This window comes from Dendrobates tinctorius, unplaced genomic scaffold (genome assembly GCF_039654945.1).
Source record: "Dendrobates tinctorius isolate UK_male_01 unplaced genomic scaffold, ASM3965494v1 ptg000083l, whole genome shotgun sequence".
NCBI lineage: Eukaryota > Metazoa > Chordata > Amphibia > Anura > Dendrobatidae > Dendrobates > Dendrobates tinctorius.
Window position 1 is genome coordinate 2,353,578 of NW_027361751.1, and position 25,888 is coordinate 2,379,465.

General features: G+C 44.9%; 1 protein-coding gene across 2 annotated transcripts in view; it reads right to left on the reverse strand.

Annotated features, from left to right (window-relative positions):
* Positions 1 to 5,318: 5,318 nt before the first annotated feature.
* ZNF366 (zinc finger protein 366) overlaps positions 5,319 to 25,888 on the reverse strand; it is a 97,305-nt gene continuing 76,735 nt past the window's right edge. For both annotated transcript variants that reach the window (XM_073584054.1, XM_073584053.1), the window contains exons 4-5: positions 9,781 to 9,955; positions 5,319 to 6,090 (exon numbers count right to left, since the gene is read on the reverse strand). In XM_073584054.1, the coding sequence (XP_073440155.1) occupies positions 5,657 to 6,090; positions 9,781 to 9,955 (609 nt within the window). In that variant the 3' untranslated portion in view covers positions 5,319 to 5,656. The remainder of the gene's footprint in view (positions 6,091 to 9,780; positions 9,956 to 25,888) is intronic.

A 25,888-nucleotide genomic window follows, 5' to 3' on the forward strand; every position in this document is an offset into this window, starting at 1 on the left:
AGCACAGGGCACCAGTGGCAAATTTGCCAATCCTGGTGTTCTATGGCAAATGCCAAGCATCCTGCACGGTGTTTGGGCTGTGAGCACAACCCCCATTTGTGGACGTCGGGCCCTCAGATCATCCTCATGCAGTCGGTTTCTAACCATTTGTGCAGACATGCACATTTGTGGCCTGCTGGCAGTCATTTTGCAGGGCTCTGGCAGTGCTCCTCCTGTTCCTCCTTGCACAAAGGCGAAGGTAGCGGTCCTGCTGCTGGGTTGTTGCCCTCCTACGGCCCCCTCCACGTCTCCTGGTGTACTGGCCTGTCTCCTGGTGGCGCCTCCAGCCTCTGGACATTACGCTGACAGACACTGCTAACCTTCTAGCCACAGCTCGCATTGATGTGCCATTCTGGATGAGCTGCACTACCTGAGCCACTTGTGTGGGTTGTAGAGTCCGTCTCATGCTACACGAGTGTGAAAGCACAACCAACATTCAAAAGTGACCAAAATATCAGCCAGAAAGCATTAGTACTGAGATGTGGTCTTTGGTCCCCACCTGCAGAACCACTCCTTTATTGAGTGTGTCTTGATAATTGCCAATAATTTCCATCTGTTGTCTTTTCCATTTGCACAACAGCATGTGAAATTGATTGTCAATCAATGTTGCTTCCTAAGTGGACAGTTGGATTTCACAGAAGTTTGATTTACTTGGAGTTATATTCTGATGTTTAAGTGTTCCCTTTATTTTTTTGAGCAGTGTATTTATTTTGACATCACCTTCCTTTTTTTCCAATTATTAGCATTAAACTGGAATTTTGTAAATTATTTAGCATTACTAGAATCATAAATCTGATATAAAGGAGACAACTCATTGCCATATTAATGTTTTACAATGTGTGGTGTGATGGTCACACTGCACATTGGCCTCAAACCTGTGACTCTCAAGCTGTTAAAAATCTACCCAGTCTGGTAGAGCATGCTGGAGTTTATAGGTTCTCTACCAGGTCCGCCATCAGGGCACTACTGCCCTTACTGCTGTATGAGGCCTGGTGAACAGCAGTACAGAAGGGGACCCGCAGGTCATCGGTCCCGCTCCTGTGCTTCTAGTCATCGGGCTCCAAATGTGCGCTGCGGTCGGGCCCCAAGTGTGTGCTGCGGCCGGGCCTGCAGCACACACATCAGCAGAGCCGCCACAGCTACCAACATCTGAAAGCTACAGAAGTGCTGAAGGACCTGTGCTGACATCATCATTATCACAGGCCTTCACCATTGATCAGCTCCGCCCCCTGATCACATGACGATGACATCACCACAGGTCCTTTCAGCTCACACAGCATAAGCTCCATCTTCACCGCAGGAGCGCGGCCAGGTAAGAAGAAAGTTTTTATTTTACTTTATTATTGAAAGGGGCAATATGTTTCCCTGGCAGGATGGAGACACACAGAGGCAGAATGGAGACTCGTGGGCAGGATTGAAAACACACAGGGGCAAATATGTAGACACGGGGGCAGAATGCTAGATATGGGGGCAGGATACAAGACATGGGGGCAGGATGCAAGACATGGGGGCAGAATGCGAGACATGGGGGCAGGATACAAGACATGGGGGCAGGATGCAAGACATGGGGCAGAATGCGAGACACGGGGCAGAATGCAAGACACGGGGCAGAATGGACATGGGGCAGAATGCAAGATATGGGGGTAGAATGCAAGACATGGGAGCAGAATGCAAGACATGGGGGCAGAATGTGAGACATAGGGGCAGAATGCAGGACATGGGGGCAGAATGCAAGATGGTAGAATGAACATGGGGCAGAATGCGAGACATGGGGTAGAATGCAGACATGGGGGCAGAATGTGACAGTAAAACATAGCAGGGGGCAGAATGTGACAGTGAGTCACAGGAGGGGGTAGAATGTGAGACATGGGGGCAGAATGCGAGACATGGGAGCAGAATGTGACAGTAAGACACAGGAGGGGGCAGAATGTGACAGTGAGACACAGGAGGGGGCAGAATGTGACAGTGAGACACAGGAGGGGGCAGAATGCGAGACACGGGGGCAGAATGCGAGATATGGGGGCAAAATGTGAGACATGGGGGCAGAATGGACATGGGGACAGAATGTTACAGTGAGACAGGAGGGGGCAGAATGTGACAGTGAGACACAGGAGGGGGCAGAATGTGACAGTGAGACACAGGAGGGGGCAGAATGTGAGGCACGGGGCAGAATGTGACAGTAAGATGCAGGAGGGAGCAGAATGTGACAGTGAGACACAGGAGGGGGCAGAATGTGACAGACACAGGAGGGGGCAGAATTTGAGACATGGGGCAGGATGGGAAACACATGGTGCAGGATCATGGGGCAGGATGGATACGTTGTAGACAGATGGGGCCCGATCAGGAGATCATTTGGGGGCAGAATAGATACTCATGAGGGCAGGATGAGAGAAAATATGGCTGGAGCCAGGAATGAGACACACAGGGGCCTGGATGGGTAATATTATTACCATAGGGGCCAATTAAGGGATATTATTACTGCAGTGATGTATTTATTTTATTTTTTTTGAGGATACTGTTTTAAATGGGGGGAGGTTCTGCTACTGTGCAGAGCGACACTATATCACCTTTTTTTCTTCATCTGGTGTAGTGTAGAAGTTGGGAAAAAATTAAGTAATGTGTTCTGCAAGTGGAGCTCTGGATAACTGTGTAATTTTCTACAGAGACGAGCCCTGGCTGGAAGATGTGATGGCGGTCTGTGCTGGATGAAAGATGAAAAGCAAAGATGAAGGACTTTACCTAGAGACGTCACTGGTGAGTCAGTGTGTTACCTGTACACTGACACTATACACTATATACAGAGTGCCATTGTACAATGTCACCAGTGATCACTGTATTACCTGTGCACTGACACTATACACAGAGTTCCTGTGTACAATGTCACCAGTGATCACTGTATTACCTGTACACTGGCATTATATACAGAGGTCCTGTGCATAATGTCACCGGTGATCACTGTATTACCTGTACACAGACACTACATACTAAGTACAAATCTCATGTGTATAATGGCACTTATGGTGATAGTATTGTTTTTTTATTAATGATCAGTATTGTAGTATTCAGTCACCATGTGTTGGTAATATGTGGTCTGGGCATGATGTGGTGGTATTTGTCCCTTGTATGTGCTATTATTCTGTCTCTGTGGTGGTAATAGGCGGTCTGGTCATGATGTGGCTGTATTTGTTCCTTGTATGTGGTATTATAGGTCACTATGTGGTGGTAATATGTGGTCTTGACATGGTGCGGTGGTTTTTGTCCCTGTCACGGATCAGGGAGTATGACTTTTGGCCGCACATGGCTATCACAGGCACAGGGGGCTTATCTTAGTTATCCCACCGCTGCCACCATGTGATAAAAAACAGCAAGCTAGTCTTGCCCTAACAATTTACCGCAGGGGGGTTTATTTTAGTTATCCCACCACTGCCACAATATGTTACAAGCTGTCGGGATTTATGGATATACCACTTTCCAGTCCCAGTTTGGAACTTGCAGTTCTCCACCACCCCCCTTACCCTCAGGTCAGTCTGGGAACTACACCTAGGATAATTAGTCGCTGGACGGGCTACTTGTGCAGTGGCTATTAGGCCCGCTTGCAGTGAGGGAGTTATAATGCTTTGGCCGCAGCCACACAATCAGCCTATAAAACCCACTAAGGTCACTGCCAGCGCTACCCACCTAGCCAGAACACACTTCGCTGCCACCAGCTTCAGATTTCTCTTATTAATATGTAAAATTAATAGAAGCGTATGAAGCAAACCCAAATCAGTAGCGTAATTAGCTTACAGGCATGTGAATTCGTCACAGAGCAAAGAGACTGAACTAATACATTTTATAGTTTATTCCCAAAACTTGGGCACTGTTTACAGACGATAAAAAGGTTTTACGATATAAGACAATAACAGTATGTACAATGCAACTACAAATAAAAGGGATTTAAAAAAAACAGAGAAACTTAGATATTGCTTAGATCATTTCAGGCAGAACCATGCTGGGGGTGGAGCCATATATCATAATTCATGGACGAGGTCTTGTGGCAACAGCTCCCAAGCAGCAATTCCCTGGGGGGTGCTCAGTTGCAGACTTATAAGTCTGGACTTGTGACATCACTAAAGGGGCTGGCTGGTGACAGTCCTCTCCCCTGATTTCACAGTTACAATCTGGCTAAAAAACTTGTCATAATCATAACTCGCAGAATGTACCTCGTATAGAAACGCACATAGTATCATCTTTTCCAGCTTGTCACTGGCATTCATCCAAAACCAAACTCGAACTAGTTATTTCACACTGTTCCGGAGAAATCCATTTCTCTGGTTCTGTTGGTGCTGGAACCGTGAAAAAACATGGGCTATGAAGCTGAGTTGACGCACATCGCAGAAATGTAATTTTCATATTCCTGTGACTGATTTGGTCCGAGTTACGGCCTCTTTAATATTTCCCACACTTATATCCACGCACTTGGGCTTAGACAAAGAAAAATTCTCTCCTGGCTAATTAACATTCCCTTGGGGAGCGGAGGGGGGAAGCAGGAAGGAGTGAGTGGCTATAGTCTCATGTTACAGTGAGTGTGTGTGAAGCTGCAGGCAAAGTAGAACACAAGGCTGCAATGTGTGACAAGGGGGGAAGAGGGGGGTCGCTTGGCTCTGTGCTGCTATGAATCATTCTAGAGGATGCAGAGAATGGAAGATTCTGGAATGTTCTGGAAAAGTCATACAAGATATTTTTACATTATCTTTACAGTCCCTTTGGATGTGATATTATTGGTTATTTTAAAAATGGAAAAATATGTAAAAAATATACCTAAATTGTATTGGATATTTTATCTAATGTTTAATAGCTTAGAGCAGAGTGGGGCCCGGCCAAAAGAGTCTACCTTGTCGTGGTGGCAGATTTAAAAAATCTTTTGGCCAAAACAAGAGCTGCTGGCTATGTGTGTGATCTGGAGATGGGAACTGTTAATGTGTGATTGGTGAGAAGTGGAGTTTTTCCAAGAGAGAGAGGTGGGGCTGTGGACAGTTCGAGGGGTGGAGCCTCGACAGAGTCTCAAGAAGGCCCCAAAAATGTTGCCAGTATGGGGCCCCGAAATTCCTAGTGGCAGCCTGTTTTCTACAGCTACGGAACCACACGTTAGATGGTAACTGCATTTTGCTTCTTCTGAAGGACAGACATTTTCACATTTGGCCAAGGAGAATTACTTGAAAATGTCTCTTCTCTAAGTGATACTAGTGATAGCTTCCCAATATTAGAATATAAAATTAAAAAAAAAGAAACCACCCTAATTTTAATTCATTGGTTTTATTATTACTGTTTTATTATTATTATTAAGCACTCAGTAAAGAGTACAGTATATTTGCTATAAATTATATTATACAACTGCAGGCTGGTAATGGCTGTTCATGCATAGTCACATATTTGGCCTATTGTACATCAAAAAAAGTGCAATTATGGAAATATGACTACAACCTTTGATAAAACAGTGCTGGACAGACTAGGGAATAGTATTTCATTTCCGTGAGATAATATGAACCACCTCTGTTTGCTGAGTTCAGATTCTTTGCAATGAATGTTACTTTATATATTTAGGTGTCTTGTTACTTCTCTTTGGTCCATTTATGGTTTATTCCACTAACTGCTCATCTGTGTTTCTGTTCTTCATATAAAAGAAATAAGGAACAGATAGTCCTAAACTTCCCCCTTTGAAGCCTAGGTCCACACTTTTCCCTTCCTCTTTGGGCTGGTGACTTATTCTTTCTGCACCGCTGTCTTTGTGGAGAATCTCACAATTGTCCTTGTTTGGCATCTCCTTGAAGTTGCTCAGATGTTCCTCAGAACAATGTGTTGGCTCTTTATAGATGTCTTCTTGAAATATGTCCTGAACTTTGTATCTGTCTTCTTCCTCATCCTGGAAAGAATTGTTCTTTACACTTTCTTCATCTGAATGATAAGTTGATTCTTCATCTCTCCTTTTTCTGGATAAGTCAAAGGGCTCTTTCTGTTCTACACTATGAAGGACAATTGAGCGAGATTGATTTGCTCTTACACGGGCAAAACCTGAAGAAAGAAGGAAATTATTTAGTATGGAGATTTTTCTCAAAAAGGCAGTAGAATGTCAAACATCCTCATTAAGCTTTCCAGTTGGGGTCCAAATCTTAGGGGTGATGATGTCATCTTGTAGTTCACAGGAACTTAGAGACTGACCTCCTGTCTACATAGTCTACATAGTTGAACATAAACTGGACTACTTATCAGAGTGAAGATTAGATGACACTTCTGCCCAAAATGAAAGGGTCCAAAATGTATGGTTATAACAATGCATAACTACCAGGGTAGCAGGCATTGCAGCTACTCTGTGACTTACCACTGAAAGCACCACTCCAGAACTTTTGTTTATTTCAGGACTGGAGTGGTGGCTATAAGAGAGTGAACTTTGATTACACCAGGAGATCACTAGGACCTTGTGGTGTTTGCCTGCTGGAGCTAAGAGCAGGTGCTGCGAGTGCCTGGGAATCGGTGTGTGCTGGGGGGTTGGGGCCTAGTGTCAGCTGTCTAGAGCTGTAAGGGAAGCTTCCAGAAGAAGAGAGACTGCCCTGAGAGACATTGTGTGTGTGGAGCAGCTTGTGAGAAGCAAAGAGATCGAACGCTGTAAGAGACTGTTTACTGCAACCTCTTCATCTTGGGAGCCTGAGGTTTTGCTGTGAAACAAAGACAGAGCGTTCCTGAGCACTGTGTGACTGTGGAGCTCTATGAAGTCCCTGTTGTGATGAGCTGAGAAGCAATATTTGACAGATATTTTATACAGAAACAGGCTTATTGCTTCTAGGAGAATTCGTGAGGACTACAGGAGCAGAGACGTCATCTTGAGGCAACAGGACTATAAGTCTCCGGCGTTTGGGCCCGGCACCGGCCAATAAGACGAGGAACCTTGTGTTGCTGAAACTGATTGGCGCCGAAGATTTGGGACTGGCTGCAGCCGATGCAGTCTATATGCCTGAGAGGAGACTCACCTCAGGTTAAAGGTACCATAGTCCTAGATAGCCGGGTATCCCTAGTTGAAGCGCTTAGGGACCTTCGCATTATTTTGAAATATATTGTTATTGTAGGTTTGTGTAGGTTATACTCAGTGTGCCATTCCAGGGAGTCCCTAGATATCACTACATTCGAGGTAAATTTATTTCAAATCCCAGTGTAATACACTCTTTAGTGAACCTTGGATTGGCATAGTGATTTCAGCTTCGGCTGAGTGAGCGTACTTTATAAGGGTAATCAATCTGTTTCTTCCACATTCTAAGTTCTACTATATCTGCTGTTTGAGTAAAGACTCTCTTGGGATTTCTGCCTCAGCCTCGGTTTGTGACCCACATGGCACTAACGTAAAATCCCTGGCCCTAGTACTATACAGCTCTGGCAAAAATTAAGAGACCACTTTCAAATGTTCAGTTTATCTGATTTTTCTCTTTATAAGTATATTTTTGAGTAAAATGTAAATTGTTATTTTAGTCTATAAACTTCTGACATGTCTCCGAATTTCCAAGCAATAAATTTTGTATTTTTTTTCTGACAAAGAAAAAGGGTCAAAATTAAAAAAAAACAAAAACAAACAAACAGTGCTTTCAGACCTCAAATAATGCAAAGAAAACAAATTCATAATCATTTAGAAACAACAATACTAATGTTGTAACTCAGGAAGAGTTGTGAAATCAATATTTTATGGAATAACCATGATTTTTAAAAGCAGCTTTCATGCGTCTTGGCATGCTTTCTACCAGTCTTTCACACTGCTTCTGGCTCAATATTTTAAGCAGTTCTTCTTTGTTTGATGGCTTGGGACTATCCATCATCCTCTTGATTATATTCTAGAGGTTTTCAATGGGGTTCAGGTCTGGAGAATGGGCTGCCCATGGCAGGGTTTTGATGTGGTGGTCTCTTAATTTTTGCCAGAGCTGTACTTACCAGGTGTCATCTTCAGCTGTTCCTGGCACAGCTCCGGTCCAGCTGCACCATTTTGTGACTGCAACTTCTAACTGACTGTAAGTCAGAGGTAACGATCACAAGTTCTCAGTGTAAGTCTATGAGCTCCTTCTTCTGACTTGTTCTGGCTCTCATAGACCTACATTGAGTTGTGACTTCCAGATCTTCCAGCAAACACTGGAGTGATCTGTCAAATTGCTGGAGACTGACTGGAGATTTGCCGATAACTGATGAAGCTGATAAGTATATTACTAGAGGCAGGGAACATAGATTAGTGACACCACTCCAGCGCTGAAATTTGCAATTGCAGCAAGGTATATTTTTGTCATAAATGCTACAGAGTTTCAGAGAAAATGTATTTAGAAGATCCAGCTGGGTATTGTAGGGGGTATGTTGTATTACGTTATACCTTTGCCCTTCTCTTTCGTCCCGGTGCCATGTATTATCAGTGTCTGTATATTTGTTAATACATAATGGTACTGCTACACGATTAAGTGTATTACCATTTCTATACAATGGTACTGCTACACTGTTATGTGTATTTCCGTGTCCTGCTGAATATATATATGTATAATGTTATACCTTTGTAATGCTGCTATGTATTATGTATAGAGTAAGTGCAGTTATTGGATTGGCCACTAGATGGGGGCATTATAGTGTACAGAGCTTTCAGCTAGTGTATAGTGAAAGGGTTAACTATAGGAGGGGCTGCTGTGTGGTAAGCTTTGAATGTTCCCTTAGGTAGGCAGAACGACCCGGGCGCCGGAATAGTTCACATGGGCTCTAGGCCCAGGACTCCACAGCAGCCACATAACATTATAAGAAGAGAAGCTTAGCCATTCGGAGTCTATAGGACAGAAGTATGGTATCAAGCAGCAGGATTGCAGCAGTTCATAGCTGGAGAAAGGAAGCGGACTGAAATAGTACAGGGTACAGATTGTTCAACATGTGGCAGATTATTGCATGGGCCAATGCTCTCAGGACTGGGGTGAAACGGATTAGAGAATCCCCAAGCACAGTAATTCTGAACAGGGAGAATGCTGCGGTACCGCCTAAGGCCCTATTATCCCATAATGTACTGGAGGACGTGGAACTGAGTGCAGGGAAAGAACAGAATGAGAACTGCATGGAACTTACTGTTGATGTTGCTACTGACAAGAATGTGCTGCCAAGTTATTCAAGTAAAGATTCACATGTTGCATTTGAACTGGACTGTGTCTCAATTTTTGCAAAGTCAATTACAGAAAGGCTTCAGCATCACAGTGGTATCCGTGATGGCGCAGTGAGAGAAGACACAGGTATCCTGGTTATTGAATGCTGTTTTCGTGTGAGAGGAGGCCAGGGCACAGATACACTGGAGTGCTTGGCCATGACTACAGCCCTGGCAGCCTCTTACAGTATCATAGCTGGATATGCGACTAGGATGGCGCTGCTCCAGGTGATTGACAGATCTATTCCACAGCAAGAGATTGTGTCAATCATCTCTAGTAGGGCTGAGAACAGCAGTCCGATGTTTTCTTGTAAACTAGTCTCAACTCAAGGAATGGTCCCAGATTTTCTCACTGTGACATTTTGTCATTTCAGAGAAAAATATACCTGGCTGCCACCATACAGCTAGGCTTTGATTCATGGTGAGCTTGGTTTCTGTAATATGAATTGGGAGACAGGTTCCCTGTGAATAATCTGCTACATGTGCCATAAAGAAGACATGCTGGTATATGTGCACTAACACTGTCAGAGTTAGCATTACGACTTATGCCGTTTATTTTTTACCTCGAGGGTGGATGCCTCTTTCGGTGACACCATGTTTGACCTTCATATGGCGAGTCAGGTTTCCCTTTAGTGTGAACTTGCTGGGGCAGTAGAGACATTTGAAGGGTTTGCTGTCTGAGTGCAGATGCATGTGGCCCATTAAATTGTGCATACGATTGAACTCCTTCCCACACAGCTGTTATTAAAAAAAAAAAGAGGTTAAAAGAAAAATCAGACCTAAGTATGGATAAGTTCAAGAATGGATATTATTCTTTAATATTAACTCTTAGACACTTCCTTGGGGGCGGCCAGAATACAGGTGCAAATTACTTTTCTACATTTTTTGACAATTTGATTCCTTTATGGCAGCTGTAATAAATAAAGGTTTATGGGCAGAGAAATGTCATAGATATGAATAAAGCGCAGGCCCTTAACTAAAGCTCGAGGAGATAGTTTTTATTTCAATATATTTTTATACGGTTATTACATAAAAAGTTTAATTCAAAAATACATTTACTAAGAATCTGATTTGTACATCATGTCATGTTCATACTTTAACAGTCATCAAAAGTTTTCTGATCATACAATTATTATATAAACTTTTCCAACCAATGTTTTATGGAACTTTATTAAAAGGGTAAAAAAATAATAACTAAAAGATATATCATTATAAATAAATTCTTAAATACATTTAATTAGCACAATCACAATAATTTTGTCCAGGAAGGTCATCACTACAAAATTAAAATGGCTGCTACCTGTCCTAGAATTTGAGCATGTGCAGTAGGAAGCTGCTCTCTCCTTCATATGTAGGAAGTGTGAGGCAGTGAGGGGGATCATATGCGAGGATCGATATGTATCCCCCAGGATGCGCATAGAAGTGTATTGAGGCCGCTGGAGTGAACTGCAGTCACAGGCATAGCTGTGGTTGCAGTGCATAATAAAAGTAAGCATGGACCTGGTCAAGTTATTTGGCCAAGGCAATTGTTAGGAAATCCCGTTAAGTGCTTTTATTTTTGGAGTGAACTACAGGATGGTAGAGGGGCAGTCCACTCCCTCCAGCCGGGTCTTACAAGTGGCCCATGGCCACAGATTCCATTTTAAAAACCCTGCAGCAAAGGTTTGGGTGTGTCAGTGTTGGTTTGCAAGCTGCAGAGCAGGTGGCTCTGCAACATGCAGCTTATGTGTGCAATTAACACAGAGCCAGGGGAAGCAAACTCCTGGCGCTCCCTCAGCGTGACATGGTGGTGCAGTCGCTCACGGCAACCGGTCTTGGATAAGGACTGTCTTGACGCCCCGGTTGTGATCAGGAGGATACCATTTTGCCTTTTCATTTGTGAGTTTTTGGACATTGAATGACATTTTGCTTTGAACTTTACTGGGTCACTGCCTCATTACTGCACGGTGTGAGCACCGCCGCACTACAGAAGGTGGTCTTCACTAATACCACTGGAGATACCAGAGGTGCTGAGGTTGGAAGATGCCACTCAAACTTCTGTGTGCCCTGTCTTTCTGAATAATAATATTAGTATCTCCAGGTCCCAGCAATCGAACTTCATGGTGCACAGGCTCCTGTCCTAACATTGTAGGAGAGGTTTCTCTCAGTGTGGTGGTAATTTTAATTCTATAGAGATGACCCCCTAGACAAAATGATTGGGATTTGCTAATTAAATGTGTTTAGCAATTGATTTACAATGACATTTCCTTCAGCTATTTATTATATATACCGGGAGAACGCCTTTACGTTTGCTTGTGATTTTGGTCACAGCTTATTTTCAAGATTGTAGCTTTTTTATCTCCATCTATCAAGCATTCGTTAAGCCTGTGACTCACTCTGTTATCACATTATGTCACATAGGACTTCTGATGAATTGACTGGGTACAATTACGGTATATTGCATTATGTATGCACGCTGTCAGGCAGCACTTTGCGCTATATGCACTTTCATTTACATCTGACTAAAATTAGATCTATACTTACCTATGTGGACATGTGGTAGGATTTAAGTAAGGTAAAATAAATGTGATTTGCTCTCATCTGACTAATATATGGCATTTGCAGCCTCTGATACTATATTTGTATATTCTATATGGCTACCGTATTTTACATTACTTATTTAATAAATAGAATTTTTTTTACAATACTTGTACTCTCTTTTTCTTGGTAAATTTATAAATATTAAGTTATAGAGTTATGTACATTTTTGTATAGTTTTGAGTATTAATTGTTGCTCTTATGGGTGCAAGCTAGGCAAAGTTTTTATGCATATCTAGGGGACTAAATTAGCACCAGGACCAATTGTGTAACTCCTATTATTTACACTTAGACTGTTAGAGTCCCGTCACACATACGCACCAGTGATCCCGACAACGATATTACCTTGTCAGGATTGCTGGTGTGTCGCTACATGATCGCTGGTGAGCTGCCAAACAGGCAGCTTCACCAGCGATCAGCACCAGCGACGACAAGCTCGCGCTTAGAAACCCGATGTGTACCTTTCATAAACGCGCGCTGGTGCAGGAAGCTGGTAACCAAGGTACACATTGGGTTTCTAAGCGGCGCGCGGCACTTAGAAACCCGATGTGTACCTTGGTTACCAGCTTCCTGCACCAGCGCGCTGGTAAGTAAGGTACACATCGGGTTTCTAAGCGCTGCGCGCCGCTTAGAGTCCCGATGTTTACCTTAGTTACCAGCGGCAGCTTGCTGATCACTGGTCTCCCGCCTGTCAAACGCAGCAATGCGTGCTGGCCAGCGGAAGACCAGCGATCAAAAAAATATCCAGGCCATTCCAGGACAATCAGCGATACCCGGCGAGAGGGCTGGTCGCTGAGAAGTGTCACACACAGCGATCTCGCTGGTGAGATCGCTGTTGCGTCACAAAACTTGTGACTCAGCAGCGATCTCACTAGTGAGATCGCTATATGTGACGGGGGCTTTATTTCGTATAGGCAGGGTCTCAAATTAGTGGGATGAAGCACTGCAGAATATGTTTGTCACGTTTCCGCCAGACTTAGGGCCTGCTGTTCCGGTCGTGGCCTCTAGGAGGCGCCGGACCGCCACTTTATCGTCAGACTCAGGGACGGCTGTTCCTGCCTCGGCCACTGGACAGGGCCGTGGTTCTGTCACGTCAGGCTCAGAGCCTACTGTCCCGGCTTTAGCCTCTAGGAGGCGCCGGTCTGTCACGTCGCCGTTAAATTCTGGGTCTGCTGCTCCTGTCGCGGTCACTAGGAGGCGCCATGGCTCGCCCGGGAGTTATGGTGCTGACAGAGTAAGGGCACCTGCGCAGCCATCTGGTGGACGCAGGCTCCACCCCTCTGTCAGTCATCAAGAGGTTACTGCATCTCCATCTGGCCTGGTCCTGGGGGCGGTACTGATGACATCATCAGTCCAGGAACCTATGAGGGGTGACCTGATCCCTGAAATACCTTGGGACTGGTCTTGCAAGCCGCTGGATATAGTCTTGGTTCCCCTGTGTGTTACTGTGTGAATTGCTTTCTGACTGACTGACTTTGGCCTGCACTTCTGACTCTCCTTCTGCCTAACGATTCTGTACCTCTGCGACTCTCCTGGTTTATGACTTTCGGCCTGAATCTGACTCTCCTTCTGCCTAATGATTCTGTACCTCTGCGACTCTCCTGGTTTATGACTTTCGGCCTGAATCTGACTCTGCTTCTGCCTAACGATTCTGTACCTCTGCTACTCTCCTGGTTTATGACTCTCGGCCTGAATCTGACTCTGCTTCTGTCTACCGTTTTTGTACCATTGCTGCCCGACTGGTTTAGACTCGCATATCTCCTCGTTTGTGTCCTGTATTGGAACACCTTTCTGGCGACCGTCCTGCTCTGGTCACTGCTCCTATTCAGACAGCGCCTCCTGGGCTCTGCTATAAATCCAGATCCCTGTATAGGGGTAAAGGGTATCAGTGTTTCTCGGGGTGTTGCCTGGCTGCAGCCCAGACCCGCAGGCGGACGTCACATTATATCCGGCCATATAAAAAAAAAACTGCTTCTTGTGTATATATCCAGCATATACAAAAGCAGTCTCCCTGAACTTTTTTTTTCTCTCCCTTCTTCTGACTGAGCTGATTTCTGGCCTAAACACCTGGTTCAGTGCACAGCCTGAAGGAGCACTTTCATCTTCCTGCACCAGTATGCTGCAGTCTGGAGCCTTCAGAGAGAGAGCTGAGCGTCAGAGATCCATACTACTGAGACATCGGCCTCTGGGCAACTCTGGCTATGGTTGCCCAGGGGCACAGGTATTGCCCGCAGATGCGGCTAAAGTTTTATTGCCTATTGCCCTTTCTTTTGGTCAGAAATCTCAGTGTGTGAACGCATATGTGGATTGTGGATCTGAAGGGAATTTTATGGATTCTTTGGTTGCTAAAAGTCTCGGTGTACCCCTATTAAGACTTAATGCCCCTATAAAAACTACAGCTATTAATGGCACATCTATTGTCCAGGAGGGGGTTAAATTTGTTACTGACAAAATCACTATGTCGGTGGGAGCATTGCATACCGAGGTTATGTCATTTTTTGTGATGGATAATTTGTCTGCTGCAGTCATTTTGGGGATGCCATGGCTACGCCAGCATAATCCAGTCATCGACTGGCACCTAGGCGATGTTATACGCTGGAGTTCACACTGTCAGGAAAACTGCATGTCGCTAACAGTAAACCAAGTTAAAGTTAAACCCCTCCACATACCGTTTGCCTTCAGAGATTTTGAGGATGTCTTTTCTATTGCAAAATCTGAAAAGCTACCCCCTCACAGAAAGTATGATTGCCCTATAGATCTGATTCCAGATGCCCGTCTCCCAAAAGGGAAAATATTTAATCTCTCAGGTCCAGAGCGTCAGGCTATGAACGAGTACGTAGCTGATAGCTTAAAAAAGGGGTTAGACCGTCCATTTCACCAGTTGGAGCTGGCTTCTTCTTTGTAGAAAAGAAAGATGGTGGTCTCAGACCCTGCATTGACTACCAGGAATTGAATGCAATCACTATAAAGAACCAGTACCCGCTTCCACTCATCCCTGATCTTTTTAATCAGCTAATGGGAGCCCATTGGTTTACTAAACTGGACCTCGGGGGGGCATATAATCTAGTCCGCATAAGAGACGGGGATGAGTGGAAAACAGCCTTTAATACCCCTCTTGGCCACTTTGAGTACCTGGTAATGCCCTTCGGACTCAGTAACGCACCTGCCGTGTTCCAGCACTTTGTAAATGAGATTTTCAGGGACATTTGTGGGGTGTATGTCGTCGTGTATTTAGATGACATTTTGATTTATTCTGCTGACCCTGTGACACATGCTCAGCACGTTCGCTCAGTACTGCAGAGACTGCGAGAACACTCCCTGTTTGCTAAACTGGAGAAATGTGTTTTTTTTTGCGGATGAGGTACAATTTTTAGGATATGTGGTTTCAAGCACAGGCTTCCGTATGGATCCTGCCAAGATCCAACCTATTAAAACTTGGGTGCAACCCAAGTCGCTAAAAGCGCTGCAGCGATTTTTAGGGTTTGCAAATTATTACCGAAAATTCATCAGGGGTTTCTCCGAAATTGCTAAACCACTCACGGATTTGACCCGAAAAGGGGCAGACGTGACCAATTGGAACCCTGAGGCAATTCAGGCTTTTGCTACGTTAAAAGAGTGCTTTGTAGCCAACCCAGTTTTGGTTCAGCCTGATCTGGACCGCCCGTTTATTGTAGAGGTGGACGCCTCTGAGGTCGGAGTGGGAGCAGTGCTGTCGGAAGGCACTGCATCACTCACTCAGCTTCGCCCATGTGCCTTTTTCTCCCGCAAATTCTCTGCCACTGAGAAGAATTACGATATAGGTAATCGGGAGTTATTGGCGATCAAATGGGCCTTCGAGGAATGGCGCCACTTCCTCGAAGGCGCCAAACATAAGATCACTGTGATTACAGATCACAAGAATCTGACTTACCTGGAGTCAGCAAAAAGATTAAATCCTAGACAAGCGAGGTGGGCCTTGTTCTTCTCTAGGTTTGATTTCTTAATAACCTTTCGTCCTGGTACCAAAAATGTGAGGGCTGATGCTCTCTCTCGAAGTTTCTGCCCCTCACAGGCTGAGGACTCGGAGCCAGTTCCAATACTGGCCAATGGTATTGTTGTGTCGGCTGTGTCTCTGGACCTTCTGGAGGAGATCCGTAGGTCCCCAGAACCAGCCCCTGACTCGACGCCCCCCAGAAATTGTTTGTTCCAGCGCCGTTTCGCCTACAAGTTCTGAAGGAGTCGCACGACTCCGTCCTGGCAGGCCATCCTGGGGTCAATAATACCGCCAGACTTGTGACTAGGAGTTTTTGGTGGCCAACGGTAGTTAAGGACTGCAAGGATTATGTACTGGCTTGTGAAATCTGTGCTCGCGCCAAGTCCCCTCACAATCGGCCTGCCGGCTGGCTCCAGTCCTTGCCCGCTCCAGAGAGTCCATGGACCCACATCTCCATGGACTTCATTACTGACCTACCACCCTCAGAGGGGAAGACATGTATCTGGGTGGTGGTGGACAGGTTCAGTAAGCAATGTCATTTTGTTCCCCTCTCTGGATTAACTAATTCAGAAACTCTGAGTAAGTTGTTTATTGTTCATGTAATAAGGCTGCATGGCGCTCCAGAGAATATCGTGTCCGACCGAGGTACCCAGTTTGTTTCCAAATTCTGGAGAGCATTCTGCAAACGTATTGGTATTGAATTATCCTTCTCCTCCGCTTACCACCCTGAGACCAATGGTCAAACGGAGCGTACCAACCAGGCTCTAGAGCAATATCTTCGCTGCTATGTCTCGGAACATCAGTCTGATTGGGCGGAACATCTCCCATTAGCTGAGTTCGCTCTAAATAACCAGTACCAGGAATCTATCAAAACCACCCCGTTCTTCTGCAATCATGGTTTGCACCCACGTTTTGGTTCATTTTCGGCCAAGATGTCGGAGCTTCCGGGAGTAGAAAATTCCATACGTCACTTAAGGACAATCTGGTCGGAGGTGAACACAAACTTGAATGGGTCCCAGGTCAGGCAGGCTTCGGCCGCAAATAAACGGAGGTCCACGGGGCCGCACCTAGGAGTTGGGGACAAAGTTTGGCTGTCTACCAGAAACATTAAGCTTATGGTGCCATCTGCCAAACTGGAGCCCAGGTTTATTGGTCCCTACGAGATATTAGAAGTAATTAACCCGGTAGCCTTTCGTTTAAGGCTCCCTCAGTCTTTTAAAATTCCTAATGTTTTTCACAAATCCCTTCTCAAGGTGTACCGCTCCCCAATTCATCCCGTCCAGTCCCCTCCTCCTCCAGTTTTGGTCAAGGGTGCCTTGGAGTACGAAGTCCAGGGCATCCTTGATTCCCGTTTAGTGAGAAAGTCTGTGCAATATTTAGTTCATTGGAAAGGCTATGGCCCAGAGGAGAGGTCCTGGGTCCCCGCTAGTGACATTCATGCCAAGGGGTTGATTAGAAGGTTTCACCTCCTTCACCCTGATAAACCGGGTTTTGAGGGTCCGGAGGCCCCTCTTGGAGGGGGGGGTACTGTCACGTTTCCGCCAGACTTAGGGCCTGCTGTTCCGGTCGCGGCCTCTAGGAGGCGCCGGACCGCCACTTTATCGTCAGACTCAGGGACGGCTGTTCCTGCCTCGGCCACTGGACAGGGCCGTGGTTCTGTCACGTCAGGCTCAGAGCCTACTGTCCCGGCTTTAGCCTCTAGGAGGTGCCGGTCTGTCACGTCGCCGTTAAATTCTGGGTCTGCTGCTCCTGTCGCGGTCACTAGGAGGCGCCATGGCTCGCCCGGGAGTTATGGTGCTGACAGAGTAAGGGCACCTGCGCAGGCATCTGGTGGACGCAGGCTCCACCCCTCTGTCAGTCATCAAGAGGTTACTGCATCTCCATCTGGCCTGGTCCTGGGGGCGGTACTGATGACATCATCAGTCCAGGAACCTATGAGGGGTGACCTGATCCCTGAAATACCTTGGGACTGGTCTTGCAAGCCGCCGGATATAGTCTTGGTTCCCCTGTGTGTTACTGTGTGAATTGCTTTCTGACTGACTGACTTTGGCCTGGACTTCTGACTCTCCTTCTGCCTAATGATTCTGTACCTCTGCGACTCTCCTGGTTTATGACTTTCGGCCTGAATCTGACTCTGCTTCTGCCTAACGATTCTGTACCTCTGCTACTCTCCTGGTTTATGACTCTCGGCCTGAATCTGACTCTGCTTCTGTCTACCGTTTTTGTACCATTGCTGCCCGACTGGTTTAGACTCGCATATCTCCACGTTTGTGTCCTGTATTGGAACACCTTTCTGGCGACCGTCCTGCTCTGGTCACTGCTCCTATTCAGACAGCGCCTCCTGGGCTCTGCTATAAATCCAGATCCCTGTATAGGGGTAAAGGGTATCAGTGTTTCTCGGGGTGTTGCCTGGCTGCAGCCCAGACCCGCAGGCGGACGTCACAATGTTGGCATCAAATAAAGATTATTATTTTTATTATTATTACTACCTAACAAAATAATTTTAGAAAATAAAACTAATAAAAATTACTTTTTTTCCACTCTCTGAAAATTACAATATCACAATTTTTTTTTCTAAACCATTCCAAAGTTTGTTCAGCTCTGCGGAGGAAAGTTGAGGTCTCTGCACTGCTGGTGAAGTTCGACAGAAGAATGCAGGACAAATAGAGGTTGAAGACATGCGGCTTTATTATCGACATGTTTCGAAGTTATCAAACTTCTTCTGGATACAACCACAGGATAACGTCGAAACGCATCGAAAATAAAACTGCATGTCTTCAACCTCTGTGTGTCCTGGATGCTTCCTGTGGGACTTCACCAGCAGCGCAGAAAAATCATTCAATTTTCCTCCACAGAACTCTCTTGGTTTTGTGACCTGTTTTCTGCAGCAGATGTTCTACCAAAGCTTTGAAATTGTTGTGGACTACACAACCCCATCAGATGAGCATGTACTCAACATTAATATACCTATTGCTATTTGGATTAGACCCTATGGTGTTTTTTTGCTCTCCAGTGCCCGGGGAACACTCCTGACTAAAAAAGTAAACCCATGCAAAGCACATTTAATCAATCAATAGCAATATTTATCATGCCAGTAAATGTAAAAGCCTGCATTATGACATAACAAGGTGAAAAAAGTTTAGACTCTGAAAAAATCCTACGTAAAATGTTTTACGTGAAATTAATACAAACAGAAACCTTCAAGGAATGTGATTAAGTTCCCGTACACACCTAATAAGTACGGCACAAAGTGTGTTTTTTTTTTTTTTCATTTTGTTTTTCAGATTCACTTAGAGGAATAAGGAATGGAAACCTACAGCCTGCAGAGAGCTACAAAGGCTGCCACTGAGCTGTCTTCCTTTATAAGAAGGGTGTTTCTTTCCTTAGAGAGGCAGAGAGAGAAAACCAGAATGAGAATGACTGTAAACTGTCCAAAAAGACCGTGAGAAAACAGGAAACTTCGAGAAGTACAAGAGAAAGCAAGATGAAATCTATTTGTAAGCCATTCCCAGGGGACATGTGAGCCATTGTTATGGAGGCAGTTCAGTCAGTTATATCCTTCCTTCTCCTGAGGAGGAGCTCAATGCCAGAAAGTTGCTATCTGGTCATTGCCTTAATCCTGCTGAACATCGGCCAAAAGTCAAAATTGTGCTACCAGGATTCCTTTGAGCTCTTTGCCATGTTGGCAGGGGGTGTGCGAAAGTCTAAACACGATGCATTTGTTCTCTCTTTAGTATTGAAAGATGAAAGGGGCACATGCAGAGTCGGAGAACTCAAGTGTTAATATGTCTATCAGACAAGTGCACGGCCATTGCTGGAGCCCGCTCGTATCCCACTTCTGTTTCCTAGTAATCAGTCATATTCACAAGGCACGACGGGGAGCACCACTGTTACTGCACAAGCTGTTCTATTCCTTTGTAACGGAAAGTCATGTTCATCTTTCAGTTTGGAATATAACAAATTACGGTATTTATCATGTGAGGGGTTTAGTATCTTTATCATTAAATGATTTGAAAGCATTACACTGTGAGCACACTTATTATTACACTGTGTGCACACTTATAAGGCAATTTGTGTTTTTGATTAATTTTATGACTGACCAACTACAGAGCTGTCGGACAATCCAAAAAGACGATAAACCTGAAACTTGAATTTTTAGGAAACTAAAAGTGAGGTTTTCTCTTTCTTAAGAGAATATTTGGGTGCGCAGAGTTATTAGGCAAAAATTAGTGTGCAGAATTATTAAATGTAAATTTTGCCATCACATTTAAGTGTGAATAATAACCAAAATGTACAAAAAAATACATTTCTGACATCTCTAAAAAAAATAGCGGTGACCAATGTAACCACTCTTCTTTTCAATAACAGTCAAAAGCTCCATTAATGGAGTCTGTCAGTTTCTTAATCTATTGACAATCAACTTTTTAGGCAGCACCAACCACAGTCTCCAGACACTATTCAGGAAGGAGACCATTTTCCATCACCATAAATCTGCCATTTAAGAAGGACACACAAGTTCTTCTTAGGGTTTAGGTGTCATGCTGTGACAGTCTTTGGTGAGGAAGAAGGGTTTCAAACTGTGCCTGGAACTGGGACCCTAACTATCCCTGTCCTGGGGGTACTCTTGAAGATAGAGAGGCCCGAGTCTCCGACCTTACTATGCTCATGTTAAACCCTTATGTTTCCTCCCCCACTCCATGAGACATGGGACCAGAATGTAAGGTAAAGAAGACACAAGGACAAAACGGTGATAACAGAAAACCTCAATCATACAAAAGCCCTAACCAACAAAAGGAAGGAGGATAGGGACAGGGAGGAATAAACTAAATGGGATCAGGGAGCAATAGATAAACACATCTGTACTACAGCAAAGTACAGAACACTACTCCAACCACTCTACTCCCACCACAGGAAGGAAAATCTTTCACCGGCAAGAACAAGAAGGTCTGACCAGTTTTTCTAGGTAGAGGTAATGACCAGATCAGAAGCAGCTGAAATGGTGCTGCATGTTTCTGACAAGCATTAAAAAGGGTGTTAACCTCTTCAGCACCAGAGGAAACTAAATCCATTTAATATGGGACACAAATCACACCTTCTCTAAAGAAGACCTGCGATTCATTACCCGATGTCACGATCTAACTCCAGGTCTTCAAAGGTAACGTGACACCCTCCTGACATTAGGTCAAAAGAGGACGGGGCCATGTAAATATTCTTTCATTGTTAAGGCCTTCACTGGCAACCAAGCAGTGGAGACTTTGGTGCATTCGATGGAGTTATGTCCTGCATATCCCTGCATGAATATCTAATATATAATTACTTTCTAATGTCTTCACATCCTGTTCCATCCAGATGTGTACCTCTGTCCTCCATATCTTCACTCCACAACACGGACAGTGCCACCGCTTTCTACAACACCACTTTCACATCAGCAATAGACTCAGTCGCTCCTCTCATGCATGGCAAAGTGCGACAAACCAATAGGCAACCCTGGCACAACAACCTCACCAAAAAACTTCGACAAGCATCCAGGGTCGCGGAACGGCGTTGGAAGAAAACACGCCTGCCAGACGACTTCACCACTTTCAAACAAGCTACACTTGCCTTTAAATCAGCCCTCACCTCTGCTAAACAGACCTATTTCACAAACCTTGTATCTTCATTATCCCAAAACCCAAAACAACTGTTCAGCACATTTAACATTCTCCTCCGCCCACCACTACCACCTCCAACGCCCCTCATCTCTGCTGAGGACTTTGCCACCTACTTCAAAAACAAGATCTACCAAACAAGGCAAACCTTTACAGTTCCACCACCCCAAATGCTCCGCATACCAGACCTCTGCCCTTCCATAATAACCTCCCTCTCCAACATCACTGAAGGAGAGCTTACTTATCTCCTTTCCAAATGACGCCTCACCACCTGTGCACTTGACCCCATCCCTTCCCACCTGCTCCCCAACCTCACTAACATGATCATTCCAGCCCTAACCCATTTCTTCAACCTATCCCTAACTTCTGGTACCTTCCCCTCTGCCTTCATACATGCCACCATAACACCCATCCTCAAAAAATCAAACCTTGACCCAACTGCTATGCCCAGCTATCGCCCCATATCACTGCTCCCGTTTGCTTCCAAACTCCTCGAACAGCATGTCCATGCTCAACTTTCTGCCCACCTCTCATTTAACTCCCTTCCTGACATCCCGCAATCTGGCTTCCACCCCCAAGACTCCACTGAAACTGCCCTGACCAAAATTACTAATGACTTACTCACAGCCAAAGCTAACAGACAGTTCTCCATCCTCCTCCTTCTTGACCTGTCCTCTGCCTTTGACACAGTTGACCATTGCCTACTGCTACAGATTCTTTCTTCCCTTGGCATAAAAGACCTTGCCCTGTCCTGGATTTCCTCATACCTTTCTGACCGCACATTTTAGCGTTTCCCACTCCCACACTACCTCCTCATCCTCTGTTGGAGTACCCCAAGGCTCTGTCCTGGGGCCCCTACTTTTTTCCATCTATACTCTTGACCTAGGACAACTCATAAAGTCCCATAGCTTCCAGTACCACCTGTATGCAGATGACACTCAGATCTACCTCTCTGGCCCAGATGTCACCTCTCTGCTGTCCAGAATCCCAAAGTGTCTATCAGCCATATCCTCCTTTTTCACCTCTCGCTTCCTAAAACTCAACGTAGACAAAACTGAACTCATTATCTTTCCTCCATCTCAGGTATCTTCCCTACCCGATCTATCTATTATGGCAAACGGCATCTCGCTCTCTCCCGCACCTGAAATCCACTGCCTCGGAGTAACTCTCAACTCTGCCCTGTCCTTCAAACCACACGTCCAAACTCTTCCACTTCCTGTCGTCTCCAACTCAAAAATATTTCCAGAATCCATCCCTTCCTCAGTCCTCAATCTACTAAAACTCTTGTACATGCCCTCATCATCTCCCGCCTTGACTACTGCAACACTCTCCTCTGTGGCCTCCCTGCCAACTCTCTTGCACCACTCCAGTCTTACCTCAATTCTGCTGCCTTACTCCACCTCTCTCCTTGCTACTCCCCTGTCTTTATCCTCTGCAAATCCCTCCATTGGCTCCCAATTCCCCAACAAATCCAGTTCAAACTACTAACACTGACTTACAAAGCCATCCTCAACCCTTCCCCTCCCTATATCTCTGAACTAAACTGCCAATATCTTCCCTCATGTAATCTTCGATCCTCCCAAGACCTCCTACTCTCCTCCACACTTATTCGTTCCTCACACAACCGACTCCAAGATTTCTCCCGAATATCCCCCATCCTCTGAAATACCATGCCTCAACACATCTGATTATCCACCACCCTCGGATCCTTCAAACGGAACCTGAAAACCCATCTTTTCAGGAAAGCTTACAGCCTGCAATAACCATTCTGCCGCCTCACCACTGCCTGAGCTGCTGCACCCCCGACCTTCTGTCTCTTCCCCACTATCCCGTAGAATGTAAGTCCACAAGGACAGCGTCCTCTCCCTTCTGTACCAGTCCGTCATTGTAAATTTGTTTACTGTTAACGATATCTATAACTTTGTATGTAACGATATCTATAACTTTGTATGTAACCCCCCTTCCCATGTACAGCACCATGGAATTAATGACGCTATATAAATAAATAATAATAATAATGTGTCCAGATCCCAGAATTCCAAGTGGTAGAAGTTCACCAACCACCATATTGGGACACCCAAGTGATGGGTGTCTCAATATGGAAACGCTGCTGGCACTAGCCTCTTGCGCGGTACCACCAGCGGAACACCGTTGTACCACACACACACAGGAGGAGTGCATGCACAGTTTTAATGTGACCACCGCTATCTGTCTGCACAAAGATAGCGGCAGTCTGATTTACTATGCCTGCCCGAATTTCGTGCAGGCGCAGTAAATCATTCGGCTGATCCCGGCGGCAGATGCGCGACATGTCTACAGACAGAGGAAGCCGGTCACATTAAAGGGGTTTTCCCACGAACGAAAGTTCATTTTAAAAATTGTCTGTGTCTGATCATGTACGGAGCATACCACATCTCCTGGGCAGGGGAGGAAGCAAAAGACAATACTGACATTACAGCAGGGGATCACAGATGATTCAATTTGTGAGGTAAAATATTTCACTGGCTGTTTTAAACAATATTTTACCTCACAAAATGTATTATCTGCGATCTCCTGCTGTAATGTCAGTATTGTCTTTTGTTTCCTCCCCTGCCAAAGAGCTGTGGTATGTTCTGTACATGGTCAGACACAGACAATTTTTAAAATGAACTTTTCGTGCGTGGGAAAACCCCTTTAAATAGAAATTCTTCCTGACATGCTGTGCACTGGCTGTTTAGTGATGAGGTACACAGGTCAAACAAGAGATGACATGAGAGGAGAAGACAGCAGATGGGGGAGAGAGAAAGCACACAGGGGTGAGAAAGACAAAGCACAAGGGGGAGACAGCTCAAACGGGACAGCACATGAGGGGAGAACACAGGAAGGAGAGAGACAGCAGACAAGGGGGACAGCACATGGGGTAGACAGGTCAAAGAAGAGAGCACAGACGGAACAAGTCAGCACATGGGGAAAGAGAGAGTGGATAGGTGGGTGAGCACATGGGGGGAGAGATTCTCAATGCTGCAAAGTCTGCCCCCATTGTGACATTACAATGCGATAGCATTGTGCCTCCATCTAGTTCCTTAGAATTACAATTCTAATTCACTGCAAAGTCCTTAGAAGCTCAGCTTTACTTCCTTTTCAACTCCTGACTCAGGGGTTCTCTCTGCCAGGACCATTTTATTATTGAAAGTAGCTGTACAGCTTAGTAGGCCCCAGAAGAGCAATGAAAAAAATCAAGTTTTGATGCATGTAAATTAGCCTGGACGAAAATTGGGGTGATTCAGTGCACTATGACATGCCTGGCGGGCCACATCGGCCAGTGAGTGTTCCTCTGTGACCCACAGACACTCACAGCCAGAGGGCTGGAATCCTCACCTTTGTATGTGAGAGTTAACCCTTACCTCCCTCTTAGCTCCCAGCTTGTAATGTTGTATGTCCTGTGCAGGACTGGTTAGGTTAAGATCCCCATAGTGCTCCCCCTGTGATCTGTGGCTTATCACATCCACTTCATAGACTGCAGTAAGGATTCCCACCCCCAGCCTGTCACCTCCTTCCCCATATGTGATGTGGATCTCTGCATATGGAGTAGAGGTGGGAGAAAACTTTTTTCTAATGTTCCCAATTTATTGCTTGATCAACTTCTATTACGTGTTACTATAAGCTTTATTGCAACAAGTATTGTCAGACTATGTTCACACAACTGTAATATTTGTCCAAGTGCTGTCTATGAAAAAAATAACCCGACCTCAGACAGAGCACTAGGAGCAATGTTATAGAATTGAGCTATTTAGATTACAGCTTGAAAATGTCTGTATGGGAAATGTCACAGCACCCACCGGTCTCTTCTGTATTTCGGATCAGACGCGCCTGTTGAAGTCTATGGGTGTGCAAAAATAAAAAAATTGGATCCCATATGAATCATCCGATTTTTACAAATACATTTCTATTACAAACACAGGACACTGTATTTCTTCTTTAAAAATTTATTCACTTCTGATGTCTAAATATGGATGCCATACGGATGACAATGCAGATGGAAAGTTGTCATTTTCTAGATGAAAATAACATTTTTTTATATGCTCATGTAAACTTCATCACATAAGCAACTGCTTTTTATAAAGTGACAATTTTAATATGCAGAATTAAGGGTGATCTGAAACCAAAGGAGACTTTCATACTAAATTTAATTCATACTCTAATCACTTTTCTATTATATTTCAGTTAAAACATTTCTACCTTTTCCTCTCTGCTCTAACTTCCCGTCTGTTTGTGCTTTTTTTTTACTTCCAATTACATTTTGTTTGAGAATCCCAGTGTAAAGGGTAACAAGCAGGAACGTAGGATGCAGTGACGGTACGCAGGCAACAGAGCAAGGGTTAACAGGGTTTATTTACAGGGGTAATACTCCACGCAGGGAGGTGTAGAATTAAACAGTGTAAAAGGTACGGTACAATATAACGGTTCAAATATTAGCAAACGTATAAGAAAGTC